The 14,600-nt window shown below is 36.5% G+C and overlaps 1 protein-coding gene across 1 annotated transcript in view; it reads left to right on the top strand.

The window, feature by feature from the left end:
* The window catches only part of Hcn1 (hyperpolarization activated cyclic nucleotide gated potassium channel 1), a 376,001-nt gene that overhangs the window by 288,582 nt on the left and 72,819 nt on the right, over nt 1-14,600 (top strand). Inside the window, exon 5 of the mRNA XM_032898859.1 lies at nt 14,201-14,347. Coding sequence (XP_032754750.1) covers nt 14,201-14,347 — 147 coding nt within the window. The remainder of the gene's footprint in view (nt 1-14,200; nt 14,348-14,600) is intronic.

Here is a 14,600-nt window from a genome sequence, read left to right as displayed (position 1 = left end):
TATGTCAGTAAGATTAACATATATTAGTGAAAAAGAGGCATTGTGAGAAGATAATGTTTCAGGTGAAAAGAATGATTGCATTAAAGAGAGGTGAGAGAAGGAAGAGGAGTAGGAAGAGGAGGAAGAGGAAAACCAAGGTATTTATTTTTTCAAGCATGGATGGATTCGGGTTAGATGCACAGCGAACTGTCTCCTAGCCCACACTGTGAGAAGTGTGATTAACTTCCCCATGAAAGCTTGAGAAGGTGTTCTGAGTTGCCAGGCTCCAAACCCAGCTTCAGTCTCTGTGGAGTATACTTCTGTGTCCAGAACGAAAAGTTCTCTTTCTAGCCACAGTGCCTCTTTAACCAGAAATGTCAAAAAAATGATTTCCCTGGCTTATAAATTATTATCGTTAAGAGAAATACAGATTCATGCCCCAAGGATTGGTAAATACAAAAGAGTAATAAACAATACCAAACAGTAGGGTGGCATTGGTAATAATGGAAAGACTGTTCATTAAGAATTCAGAGAACTGGCTTTATCCCTGACATTTACTAACTAGATGTAAAACCTGTGAAAATGAATTCGCCACTCTGGGCTTCTTCTCATCTGTGAAATGAGAGGATTGGAAACAATTATCTCCATGGTGCCCTCAAGCTCTCCATGTCTCTTTTACACTAAATATATGTTAATCTCACTGACGTGATCCAAAAGACACTTAAAGTGTCTTCTGGGTCATCTTTATGCACATAATTCATTAATGGGTACTGCTGGCTGGGGACATAGTACAAAGAGACCATGTCTCTTAGAACAACCTGACCATTTGTATTCTATATAAATGACCTTAATTACTTATGCCAATAATTATTCCTCAGACTCAATGCTGTCTTTCTATACCACCCTCTTGAGTGATTTTATTCCTACCAGCTTTGGCGCTACAACTATAAATGGCTGTGTCATCATGTGTACTTCGTGACACCCCATCACACGACCACCTGATAGTACGAACAGAGTCATAACTAAATTAAAATTCCCGTGAGTCACAGGAAGAGGTGTCAACATGTAGTTACAAGAAGTGTTTGTGTATTTTTGTCTCTTCAAATATGTAACATTTTTAATTGGCTTTACCAAGAACCAACAACTGTGCTAAAGGTTCGTTTTTGCAAGCACTCTTAATTACTGAGCCTAGAAAGAATAGGCTGCAGGTGAGTCTGCACAAAAAAGGCCCCCAAAGTAATTGGAAAGTTACAGGAAAAGTAAAGAAAGGAACGAAAAGAAATCAGCTCACAAAGGAGCTAAAGAAATGTCTGCAGCAAAAGGCAGGAGAAAAGAGTGGGGAAACCACGAAACTTCACCTTTAAGAGCATAGGGAATGAGAAATTAACTTAAAACATTCAGAAAGGTAACTCAGCACTGGGAATAATCCAGAAATGCCTCCTAGAGTTAGCCTAAAGAATGTCGCTTCCAAAGATTGGGATGAATTGCTTATAACAATTTGAAATATGCTCACTACGCTTCATTTCCTGTACCGGGAGAACAAAGGGTCGTGCTGATAGAAATGCCCACTGTGGATTGCAGACCTCTCCAATTGGGATCTCCAGAGAACACCAAGCAATGTTTTCACATCTACTTTACTTTAAAATTATAACATATTTATCAACACTTTTATCTCTTGTCTGTTGATCGTCCTTCACATATTGCATGTGCATCTGGGTTTGTGCCTTTGCAGTAAATTATTTCACATTCAAGTGATCATAACCCAGGACTGACATTCATTTGGCACTGCTATATGCAAGATCATACTTCATTCTTCAGTGCCTTCTCTGTAGCTTGTCAGACCACTTTATGACACGAAGGGACAGAAGACAGAGAGAGTCAAGTTACTTCTCTAAGGCATAAAATTAAAGGAGGAAAGATGCAAAATTCAAAGTTGCATCTTTTTCTCCAAACTTCTCTTGGACATCCAAAAGGGAGCCATGGATAATGGGGCTATTCTCCACCCCTACCCTGAGATATACTTTAGTTCCTCAAATATTGCCAAGGTTCCAAGGTCATTTTTCAATGACCATATTTGTTCCTACTAACAATTCCCAGAACAAAGTCTCAAGTATGTTGGAAGGAAGACAGAAAATTAACTTGAAGGCAAACGAGAATGTGCATAACTCTCGTGAACTCTTAGATCCTTTGGAAGAAATTTTACGTCTCTCTGACTCCATTGTTGCTTTAACACTTTTCTCAATCTATGGCTGTCCACTTTTGCTTCTTCACTTTTGTGAAGGCTAACACTTCACAAAGCCCATGCATACAATTTGAAATATTTGTTATAAATATTAAATCTTCTATGAATCTGAAATGCAGGTTCCTGGCCTCTGCATGACCACTCCCAGTTAGAGTCTGCCTGGAGAAGTGAAACTACCAGATTACACACATAGTTTAACTATATTCTGGTACACAGTAGGATTTGATATTTTCTTTAAGTCCTTGTCTGTCCCATTATTTTATATGCCAGATTTTGAAGTCATTACTTTTATTCTCAGGCTGAGCTGAATAGTGAATGCATCTAGAAATCTTTAAGAAATATTAATGCCAGTAGCAGCTGGTTTTCACTGTCTGCATCACCATTATGCAGCAGTTAACACACATAAATGTGAACACTGGACAAGGGTTCTGGGCACAATAAAGTGACTTCTGACTTATGCAATGTGCATCAGGCACTTCTCAGGATCTTCATGAAGACTCATAAAAAACCATGAGACTCTAATAAAGTACTCAGAAGACCAAATGCTCTTTGGAAGCTTTAAATCATTACAGAAATATTGCACTTACTATTATCATTGCCCAAGACCAATATAGACCTCTCCTGAGAGACACATCCAGAGCATGTCCAATACAGAGGTCAATGCTAGCAGCAAATCACTGAACTAAAAACAGGACCCCGTTTAGGGGAATTAGAGGAAGGATGGAAAGAGTTGAAGGGACTTGCAACCCCATAAGAACAACAATGCCAACCAACCACAGCTTCCAGGGACTGAACCCCTACCCAAAGACTATACATGGACTGACCCAGGACTCAAACTGCTTATGTAGCAGAGAATAGCCTTGTTGGGGCACCAGTGGAAGGGGAAGCCCTTGGTCCTGCCAAGGTTGAACCCCCAGTGCAGGGGAATGTCAGGGGGGTAAGGGAGGTGGGGAGGGGGAACACCTGTATGGGAGAGGGGATGGGGATGCGGGCTGATGGACAGAAAACCAGGAAAGGGAATAACATTTGAAATGTAAATAAAGAAATATATCTAATGAAAAAAATTTTAAAACATCGATAGGTTTCAAAAATACCCATTTGCACATCTATGCCCATATAGAATATCACCTGACATCTGTATATAGTACCTTCTTTCCTTTGTTTAAATTTTGTTTTTTTCTGCATTATTATATCAATGAATGTTAGACAACAAAAATGACTCCAAAACATATATATTTATACAGTCATTAAAATAAATTATTTTGTATTAATTATACAGTATTAAGTTAGTTCACTAATGGAGCTCTCTTGTTGTGCTCAGCATTTTTTCCTTCTTTCAGACTATATGTGCATAATACAACTTTTTGTCCTAATAGTTTTATGTATTTTACTTATCCCGTAGTACCGTTCCACAAGCAACAAGAATTCGTTTCTTCTCTGCTGCTGCTGACAAACTGCAAAGCCTTATGAGACTGTATGGTTTCCAGTTTTGTGTTTTTATGGGATTCCTGTGTCTCTACCTCTAGAAGTATTTCTGATGTTTTCCTTTGGCTCTTTTTCTACTGTTTTTTTTATTGTTGTTGTTTTTATTCTATTATTATTTAGCCCTGTATTTGTTTTCGGGGCAGAGACAAAAATGGTATAGATTTATAGATTTAGATGGAAAGAGGAGCTGTGATTTGGGGAGTTAGAAGAAGAAGGATACTGTCGTCAGAATATATTGTACTAAAAATTTTGTTTTCCATAAAAGAAAAATATGAAAATGTCCATAGAATGAAATGAAAAGAGCAAAAAGTTCTTATGTATGCAGAATGTCAGAGGCACCAGGAAGATATGTGTGTGGGTGTACTTTATAGTGTCACACTTGATCATATTTTAAGTGTCTTTTGGTTTTTGTAGACAGCATGGGCATAGATCAACCCCAGCCATTAAAGTAAAACAAAACACACTACTGTCTCTTTCAAACTAAGAATATACAAATGAATGAAAAGAAGACACATCCATGATTATGGTGAACATTAAGCTGCTCAAGAGAAGTAATTTTTAAAACTCTGAACATCAAGAAATATCTGTGTAGATGCTATTATTTACAAATCTGGCTGTACTTACAGTATTTCTTATATATTCATTGAATTTTAAAAGTTCAGAAGTGCTATAAAGCAGTCTGTATAAATCTTGTTTTCTAACCAGACCTGTGTTGATGATATTATATTAGCATCAACTCACATTGGTTTTCTTTTAGCATTCAAAATAGAATGTGCTAGGACACAATTTTTTTTGAAACAGTATGTTATTATATAGCCCAGGCAATGCTTTGCTGAAGATCATGGGATTAAAGGTATATGCCAATAGCCAGGCACAGTTGGAATATTGTTTTGAAAGCAGAATAATTAAAGTATATGGTGAAACTTGTTAAGTTACAAGTAATTTCATGAAAGCTTACCAATCCCAACTTTATTATCTCTTTCAAAAACATTTTTAACCGTTTTAACTTAAAAACACTAATTTTTATAATTAAAGAACAGAAGCTATTGAATTTTGTAACAACAGTGTATATACTTAAAAATTACTTTCATTATTAGGCATTTGTTTCTGATAAGTTCATTTCTCATTCATATTTTGTTGTTACTTGATTATAAATATGATACATGCTTTCTTAACAATTCTCAGTCTGTCTTTTTCAAACAAAAATACCACAATAATAATGACAGATAAACAAATTCTGTACATTGGGCAGTTTTATATATATATTAATATATAAAAGAACATTTCACAGTGAGTATCTGAATGGAGATCCAGTGCCTGCAAACAAGAGAGCAAGCATCAGCCTGAGATCATTCTAGAAAAAAAAAATTAGATTTTTCCATTGTAACATTTCCTGCAAATATCTGATCTACACACTATGCTGTAAGATTTCTAATTCTATGGAGGACATAGGTATTTACTATTTACCAACAGGACAAACCCAATTTCTTCAGGCTTGAGAGACGTACTTACCTGCAGAAGACCCTGTGTGTCACTTCATATTTACACTAAAGGAAAATGAAAAGAAAGTTAACAAAAAAAGTCTGATTTAACTGCAAATGGGCTTACTTTATAACCATGCTTTTTAAGATTGGCATTTTTACATTGATTGTTTTCCTCCCATTCACTATATTGGGAGGCAAAATCAGAAAAACGTTTATGTCTTCATTATGTAACTTACTCTGTAATGACCTTGTTGCTTAGCTTCTAAATAACCAGAAATTCTTTTATCACAGAGATTAAAATGTCCCCAGGTAGGAATAATTGAACATATGTCTTAAAAATGAATACTATCTTCCTTCAAATCCTTTAGAAATAATATTTGGCAAACTGGGTAGCACAGAGCCTAGTGTTTTATACACATAGATGTCTTTCTTTTTCATGGCAGGATTAAATCAGACATTATAAATTCGGTAACTGTATAGATAATATTATATTAAAATATTCTTGATAATGAACAAGATAGATGGTTTATAAATTAAAGAGAGATATTTAGATGAATTAAATAAGGAAAATAAATTCATTGTGTGCAATGTGCTTTAAATTTTGTTACATTTAAGGTAATGTGTTATTATTTGAATCTGCTGTGAAAGTTTGTACAAAAATGAAAATATAAATTATGTTTTAAAATTACTGATACCATTTGATTTTATTAGGTTGAGTAGTGGGGAGACATTGTATACAGATGGATTGCCAGAAACACAATCTATTACAACAAATTTTAAAACTTTAAAAAGTCCTTTTTAAAAACATATCCATAGTATAAGAAGAGTGATAACCAGTACCACTTAAACACTAACCCAGCTGTCAGTCTACATTGGAAAATAATCCCATCTCCCACAATGACTGATACCATTGTTTTAACTGAAATATGACAAGCAACACAATCGTCAATTCTATTTTTCAGTTGATGTATAAGAGTATTGGCTCCCCTTCAGTGAATCTGGGAAATATATACATTTCATGACTGACCTTTCACAAAAATTTTAGGAGCTCTGAGCATAACTAAGACACCCACACGGCATTCTTCCTAAGTGTAGAGGAAATATATTGTATGTGCTGCAGAGGAACAGTGATAATGTTTAGTGTAGTAATATTTGAGAAGTAAACTAAAGAATACCTCAGACAGGAAAATATGTAGTCAAAGAACGTTAGAGATGACGAAACAGAAAAGAGCTAAGTAAGACTGTGTGAGTTCCTTTGGGGAAGAAACAGTAATGAATGTACAAAGTGGAAGCCGAGAACCATGTTAATAAGAAAACTATGTAGATGCAAAGAGACTGAACTTGACCCTGAGAGCAACAAAAAAATATTAAAAGGTCTTAAGGAAGAGAGAGCAGTAAAATGACCAGAAGATTCTCTGTCCGAATCGTAAAAATTAGCTTAAAACTATAGCAAGGCACAAAACACTAACATTAGGAGTGTAGTTTAAAAGTTAGCCATGAGTTTAATGGAGAGATAAAGTGTCCTTGACTACACTGGTCATACAGAAGACACAGTGAGATGAAAGACCACTGAAACTGGCACGTGTAATGTAACAGGATTTGGAGACACCCTAAGAACTGGAATGAAGAAATAGGTAATTCACGGAGTTGCAGTTTTAAGAAGGATAAAACATGTGAAAACAGTTGAACTGTGGCTAGGGATATGAAGTTATTGCTTGCCTAGCATTTTCAAGGCCCTAAGTTCAATTCCAAGGGTCACCAAAATTTAAGGAAACAAACAAACAAAAAGAGGTAGTATTTTAAAAATCATTTGTAAAAACATCCAAACTGCGAGCTCAGTTGTTTTGTTTTGATTCTTGTTTGCTCGTTTGTTTCAGTTTTTGTTTTGTTGTTTTTGTAATGCTGAGTGTGTTGTATCTGTTACTCCCTCTAATTCCTCCAGTTACCATGTTAGTTCCTCCGTCCTCCCACCCGTCGTGAGCATGCAGAGCATGCAGAGGAAGCGGTACACTTAGCATTGACATTTTCACTTCTCACTGCCACCGCTCTCAGTGGCAGCTTGTTCTTCATTTCCCTCCACACATTCATTCAGCTTTGCCTGCCAAAGACAAGGTTGATAAAGACTGCCTGAGGCAACGACAAGTGTCAAGTCTACATTTTCTTTAAACTTCAAATTTCAGCAATAGAGTCAGTCACACCTTAGAATCACTTTTTCCAATTTTCATTGCATATTTCTTTATCTACATTTCAAATGTTATCTCCCTTCCTAGGTTCCCTTCTGAAAACCCCCATCCCATCCCCCACCCACTGCCTCCATGAGGGTGCTCCCCCACCCACTCTCACCTCAGCTCCCTGGCATTCCCCTACACTAGGACTTCATTAGACCAAGAGCCTCTCCTCCCACTGATGCCAGACAAAGCCAACCTCTGCAACATATGCAGCTGGAGTCATGGGTCCCTCCCTGTGTACTCTTTGCTTGGTCCCTCCAAGAGTATTCCTTGGTTAGTGGTTTAGTGTCAGGGAGCTATGGGGTGTCTGATTAGTTGATATTGTTGTTCTTCAAATGGGGTTGCGAACCCCCTCAGCTACCTCAGTCTTTTCTTTAACTCCTGGATTGGGGACTTCGTGAACATTCGCCTCTGTATTTGTCGGGCTCTGGCAGAGCCTCTCAGGAGACAGCTATGTCAGGGTCCTGTCAGCATGTACCTCTTGGCATCCCCAATAATGACTGGGTTTGATGACTGCATTGGGACAGATGTAAAGGAAGAAAATTTAGGGATTAAAAATAATTCAAGGAGTTTTACGAAATGATTTAAAATTTAGAATGTATGAAAAATGCAGTGGGATATAAAAAAAAGAGGAAACACAACAGTGGTCAAAAAGAACACATAGAGATGACAGATATGTTAATAAATGATAAATCTAGTTTAGGGTAATGGTAAAACTCAAATTCAGAGGCTCAGCATCTAGTTCAAGTTGTTCAGCCAGGATTCCATAACTGTATCATCAGTCAAGATTAAGATGTGATGACTATTTCTCAAAATACGTTAAAAATAGAGCTTGTATGGACTGAGGAGATGGCTCAGTGGTGAAGAACATGCCAGGACCGGAGGATCCCGGGGATTGCCTGCCAACTACTCTAGCTGAATCAGGGAGTAAAAGGCTGTCTCAAAGATAAATGCTGTGCTGTTGCAAAAAAACATGCAGCAGTGGCTGCTAACTTCCAGAGGTCTGCATGCATGTGGGTATGTATACATGCACACACATGTATGTGAACCCCCTTTGCATAAGTTTCAGACATATACTCCTTCATATATACCCACAAAGAATCACAGGCAGCTTGAAATAGAGAATCTTGCATTGCATGTGTATCTTTACACTGCTCCCAACAGTCAAGTTAAGAAGCAGCCAGATGGTCTTCAGCACATGAATGGATAAAGAAAAAGTGATAATTCATACCGCAGTTTTACTCACCCATAAAGAAGACTGAAATTATATCATTTATGGGAAAAGGGTTTGAACTGAACATAATTGTATTAACTGAAATCATGAGTTCCATAAAAAAAACAAGAACTATTTTTTTTTTCATCTGGAAAACAGTTGAAAGAAGAAGAACATGGAAATAGAAAGGGAGCCCTCCAGCTATGTGGAAGGGAAATGGAAGAGAGGGGTGAGAAAAGAGGAATGGGCTGAGTATGATCTAAGTAGCCCATATGCATGCATACACGTTCGCTAATAAAACCTGTTGTGTTTTCTAGCTAATGTATGTTGATAATATGATTTATTGCAAGTTTAGTAACTTTAATAGATAAAAGATTCACAGAACGTGTCCTACATACCCTTTCTTACATGTGTCTTAGAGGGTTTGTTTCAGTGAAGCCAACATAGATGTTTTAAGATGAACTGACAAGAAATTTTCTAAAGAAATTACAATGGCTATCAGGATATAGAGACCAAAGTTAGAGTTAATCAGGCAAATTATAAGAAATAAACAAAATAAATATCAAGATTATTGAGAGTTTCACTTGGCCTTGTGGCCAATATTCACCTTGTTTAAAACAAAAGAAGCATTATGGATTTTGAATTATAGTTCTCTGTATGGCATTATAATCTCCACTTAGAAACCAGGAATTAGCAAGTAGAAATTGAGGAAATTTGAAACTTTTGATCTATAATTACAGTTCTTTAAGCAACAAATGAAAGTAAATGTGCTATGTAATTTGACAGAGGAGATCATGGGAAGAACTAAACACTATTAAAATAATTATCAAGTGTAAAAAGGTTTTGAGATATGGAAGATAGATAAGTACCATCTTATGACTATAAACCAGTAAATAATGCCTGGAGTTCATCCACATAAGAAATAGAAGCAACCATTGCAGAGTGATAGATCCAAATACCTCAAGACACGGGCAAAGACCGCTTGGTTTGAGGATGTACTATTACCATTGACAATAAATGCTCTTGATATCTTTTATATTTAATGATACACATATATTATTTTTACATATTCTAATTTCATGAAAATAAAAATTAGGGTAGAATGTAATTTTAAGTAGGAGTGAAAGCAGCTCCTTTAATTCTAACAGGTGTTACTTTTGTTAATATATGTTAAAGAAGAATTGCACCTACACTGTCTATAAATATTTTCTTGGTGGATAGTAAATGCACTGAGTAATTTTCAGAAAATGCCATGCTAACACAAACATTGATAGTCTTTCATGTTTTGAACTAATGAACCTCTATAAAATTTCTCACATTTTGTTTATCTCCTTTTCGAAATATTGCTACATGTCTTCTTTAAAGATTTATTTTAGTTGGCCAACTAACATGGCAGTAATATTGTATGCATTTTTGCGAAATCTTATGTGTGGGGAAAACAGAGAAAAGTCAGGTACTATTTCTCACAAGTGTTAGATACTTAAGAGAGATGTTTACCTAATTTCTAAGCTCATGTCCACTGCCCTGCACCTCTTTTCTACACTCTCTTCTTATTGGCCACTCTCTCCTTAAACTTGGAGTTCTGCTACTTACCTTTTTGCTTTTGTTTTGTTTAGTTTTGTTCTAATGTTCCTCTCAAACTTACATAGTTATTATCCATATCCTTAACTTGAACCTCTTCCATATTTGAACTCCTTTAAAATGCCACTTCTGCTTCTTGCCAGATTTCTCCTCAGTTGACACACCATCTCTTGGTCTCTTAGTCATCAATGACGTGTGCATTTCCTTCTCTGAGTGCCTGACCTACATATAAGGATGGCCATGTGCCATCAGCCACTTAAACTTAGCTATCCAAAAACTGAATTTATTTTTCTCCTGTTCTCACTCAGATATGCTTCCTATGTCCTAAGATAACCCTTACTTGAGATAGAGAAGTAAGTTGAAAATTCAGTGTCTGTTAAGCTTAGAGCTGCTGTGTCCTGAATGTAGACTTCTCCTTCAGGAGGTCTGGGTAGAGGCCACAAATACATAATCCTAATCAGTTTCTGATTGCTACTGGTGCTTGGTAATGTTGTAACAATTGACAGAGGACTGTGAAGACAGAACATATGCTCTGTAAGTATGATACTGGAGTTCGAATCCCTAGCTCTAATATAACAATCCAGGGATGCGACATATGTAAGCCCAGCCGCACGAAGAAAGATGAATGGATACATAGAGCTTGCTGACCAGCAAGACTACCTAAAACGACGAGCTCATTCAGAAAGAGATCCTGCCTAAAGACTTTAAGGTTGAGAGCAATAGAGGTGGACATTGGCATAAACATTTGCACATTCTTATGCATATATTTATATGTATGCATATACACGCACACACATGCACACACAAACACACACACACTCACATGTGTGCATGCATACATGCACAGGCACATATGCAGCATGCACATACACTCATTCATTTGAACAGACTGTTTTGCAGATAAATCATTTCACAACTATTAGATGAATAATTACTGGGCAAAGTTACTTATTAAGTAATATACACTGTAAAATCAAAATTCACCCAATATGAGTAAGCTGCAATTAATATCCATAGAGCTTTGTAACAATACAATAACAAAGACCCATTCAACTGAATATCTTCTTAAGATAATAATTTGAAGTACAGGGAAAAAAGACTTTTAAGAAGAAATGTAACTGTATTCAACCAAGACTTCTTTATAAAATAATTAATGTATAATACTTTCTTCTAGCTGAGTGACAATTTTTCATTTCATAAATAGGCAAAAGGAAGATATTTTCTTTATGCACAAAAATCTTACATATAAACAGTGATTTTCTTTAGCAAGTAAAGTAATATACTTTTTCATGCTGCACTTTACATGTCTGAGATACGTAGAAAGGAAGAAGACAGGAAAAATGTCATACACTGCTAGGTTACATTTTTTTCAGTGCTCTGAGCAGTTGGGTACCAGTCATTTATGGAACCAAAGCAGAGATGACTAAAGAAAAATAGGAGAACATTTTCTGCCAACAGTAACCCCACATCCGTAGGTGCATACTAGTTTGTGAGAGCCATCAGTCTTGGAACCCAACCCCCTTTTTTTTCTAATGTTGGATATTTGCAGAACTCACTGTGCTACAGACTATATCCCACAATAACTATGTTTAAAATTACAGGACACAATAAGATATGAGAAAGTTGATGTCAACAAGAACCTCCTAAACAAGAGTCCCTTCATGGGCCAACGTTTAGCAACTGGAGTTGCTGAGTGTCTGGCTTAACTGCCAAAGAACCATTGCTTGGGGCTAAGTATGCATCTGTAGTAAAGAAGCTAAAATGAAGATTATCCTGCAGAATTCCAGACCCTAAACATTGTGTCAAATCCTACTTCCTTTTTTGCCCAAGAGCATTTCCAGAAATACAGACTGATTGGAATCTAGCTCCCTACATAGATTATCTCGAGTAAGAATCTACAGTCACTGAAACGGTTGTGGGTCACCAGCATAGTGATGGGTATGAAGCAGAATAAATCTCAGATCCTTTGGAGGAAGCTTCCAGAGGATATAGAGGTTTGAATTCTCCATCAAAATTTAATGAATATTTTTCTCAACTAATTACTGGAAATCACTTATACACAATGAAGAGGAAGATACATAAGATCAAAATGGTAGGTCATGTCTTTTCACGAAGGAGGAATGCAGGCTTCAGAAGGAGGAATACAGGCATGTAAGCTTCCAGAGAGAGAGAGAGAGAGAGAGAGAGAGAGAGAGAGAGAGAGAGAGAGAGAGAGAGAGAGAGAGAGAGGAGAGACAGAGACAGAGAGAGACAGAGAGAGAGAGAGAGAGAGAGAGAGAGAGAGAGAGAGAGAGAGAGAGAGAGAGAGAGAGAGAGAGACAGGAGAGAGAGTCTTTATTGAATAAAGAAATTTTTGAAACAAAGCAATATTTCAGGTCAGGGTAATCATTTATAAAGTTGAATCTCTGGGCACATATAAAAGGATTTTCTGTTATATATAGGAAAATGAAGAAAAATGTAGTGACTTGATGCTTACAATGTCAGTTAGTAATGTTTTCCGTTAGTCATCAACCGTAGGTACAGTAATTATATACATGGAATAGGAGGCCTTTTGTCAGGACTCTGTTGTCAGAAAAAGGTAGAAAGTATCTCATTTGTGTTTTATTTGACACAGTGGTCCTAAACCTTCCTAATTCAGTGATCATCTGATACAATGTCTCATGTTGTGGCAACCCCCAACCATTAAATTGCTTTGTTGCTACTTCATAATGGTAATTTTGCTATTGTTATAAATTGTAGTGTAAATACCTGCAGTGAATCTGTTATATGACCCCAGGGCGGGGGCTGACCTACTGGCTGGGAACTACTGCTTTAATGAAAGAACATTTCCTTAACATCACGCAATGTCACAACATGGAATTTGAGTGTATATTGGTTCTATCATCACTACAATAAAACTAACTCATTGCTTTTGAGCCATGAGCACATGCCTTCAATCCCAGCACTTATGAGACAGAAACAGACAGATACTTTTCGAGTTGGAAATAAGGATGATTGAAGCCAGCCAGAACTGTAGTGATCCTGCTTCAACATACATATACTCTGTGTTATTGTTGTTGTCAAAATATAATATTTTTGAATATCTACATGAGGAACACCTAGAGAATCCTTCCCAAAGTCTAATCTACACCTAACCCACAGCAAGGCTTTTTCTTAAAGATATGGATTAGAAATCTGGAATTCTCTTCCAACAATTTCTCAGATAAATATCTGTATTCTTATGATCCTTTTTTATGAGCTGGTTTGCTATCTTAGCTGAATTTTGAATTTGCTTATATAAATATAAAACACTCATCAGAAAAGTCATCTCTAGAACTATACCTAAAGATGGGCCTTTCCCAAAAGCCACTCCCCCCTCAAGTCTTATAAACAATCAAGTTTTAAAAGTAATAAAATTGAATATCTCAGTTACAGTCTGCCTATAAAAATGCCGGAGAACTGGTTTCACGCTGATGCCCTCTTCCATCCTGAATTGGAGCCGTCTTTTATGTACTCAGTGTTTTCTCAGCGTCTTTGATCACGTAAGAATCTATGATCATTAGAGAGCTGTCAAATTCTTTGCCTTCTGTATTCAAATTTTAACTAGATTCAGATATTAGTCAGGGGTTTAAGATTAAAGCCCTTTTGTGCTAGGGAAAATACAAAATTTCACTTTCAAATGAAGAGTCAAGCACTGTCTTGAATTCTTCTGGAACTCAAGACACTGTCACTTCTGCTTAAGAGACACTTACCTAAGTTAACACTGAGTTCCTGCCATGCCTTTTCTCCACATCCAATTCTTTCCAGGATGTGGTCACCTATGTAAAATCCTTTAGACAGTGTGACACCTCTAGGCACCTTAGACCTTAGTGAACTAATTACTGTTTTGGCAAGGATTTATTCTTTTTGTTACAAATTAATTCAATGTTACTGAATATAGTGCAGTAACATACTAGGATGGTTGCTAACAGGACCTAACTGTGTTTCTATTTTTCTCCCTTTTTTATAGTACAAGCAAGTAGAGCAATACATGTCATTCCACAAGTTACCAGCTGACATGCGCCAGAAGATACATGATTACTATGAGCATCGATACCAAGGCAAGATCTTCGATGAGGAAAATATTCTCAGTGAACTTAATGATCCTCTGAGAGAGGTAAGATTTACTGTCTTTGATCCGAGTGACACATTGTTATCATTTGTTTTAATCTTCTAGACAGTGCTTTGGTCTATTTTGTGTCTCCACTTAAAATAACCAGATCTACATGCTAATACTTCAATTGTTGCCTTTATTCATCTCTTCTGTTTCTTCCCTGAGAGACTTCTAATCCTTTCAAAACAAATATCAGAAACTCATTCCTTTACAAATCTTACTTTAGCTTATGTATTCTCGGCTCTCAAAAGTATAT

Source organism: Rattus rattus, chromosome 3 (genome assembly GCF_011064425.1).
Source record: "Rattus rattus isolate New Zealand chromosome 3, Rrattus_CSIRO_v1, whole genome shotgun sequence".
NCBI lineage: Eukaryota > Metazoa > Chordata > Mammalia > Rodentia > Muridae > Rattus > Rattus rattus.
The sequence above is the reverse complement of the archived record's forward strand: the minus strand, read 5'-3'. Positions and strand labels throughout refer to the sequence as shown.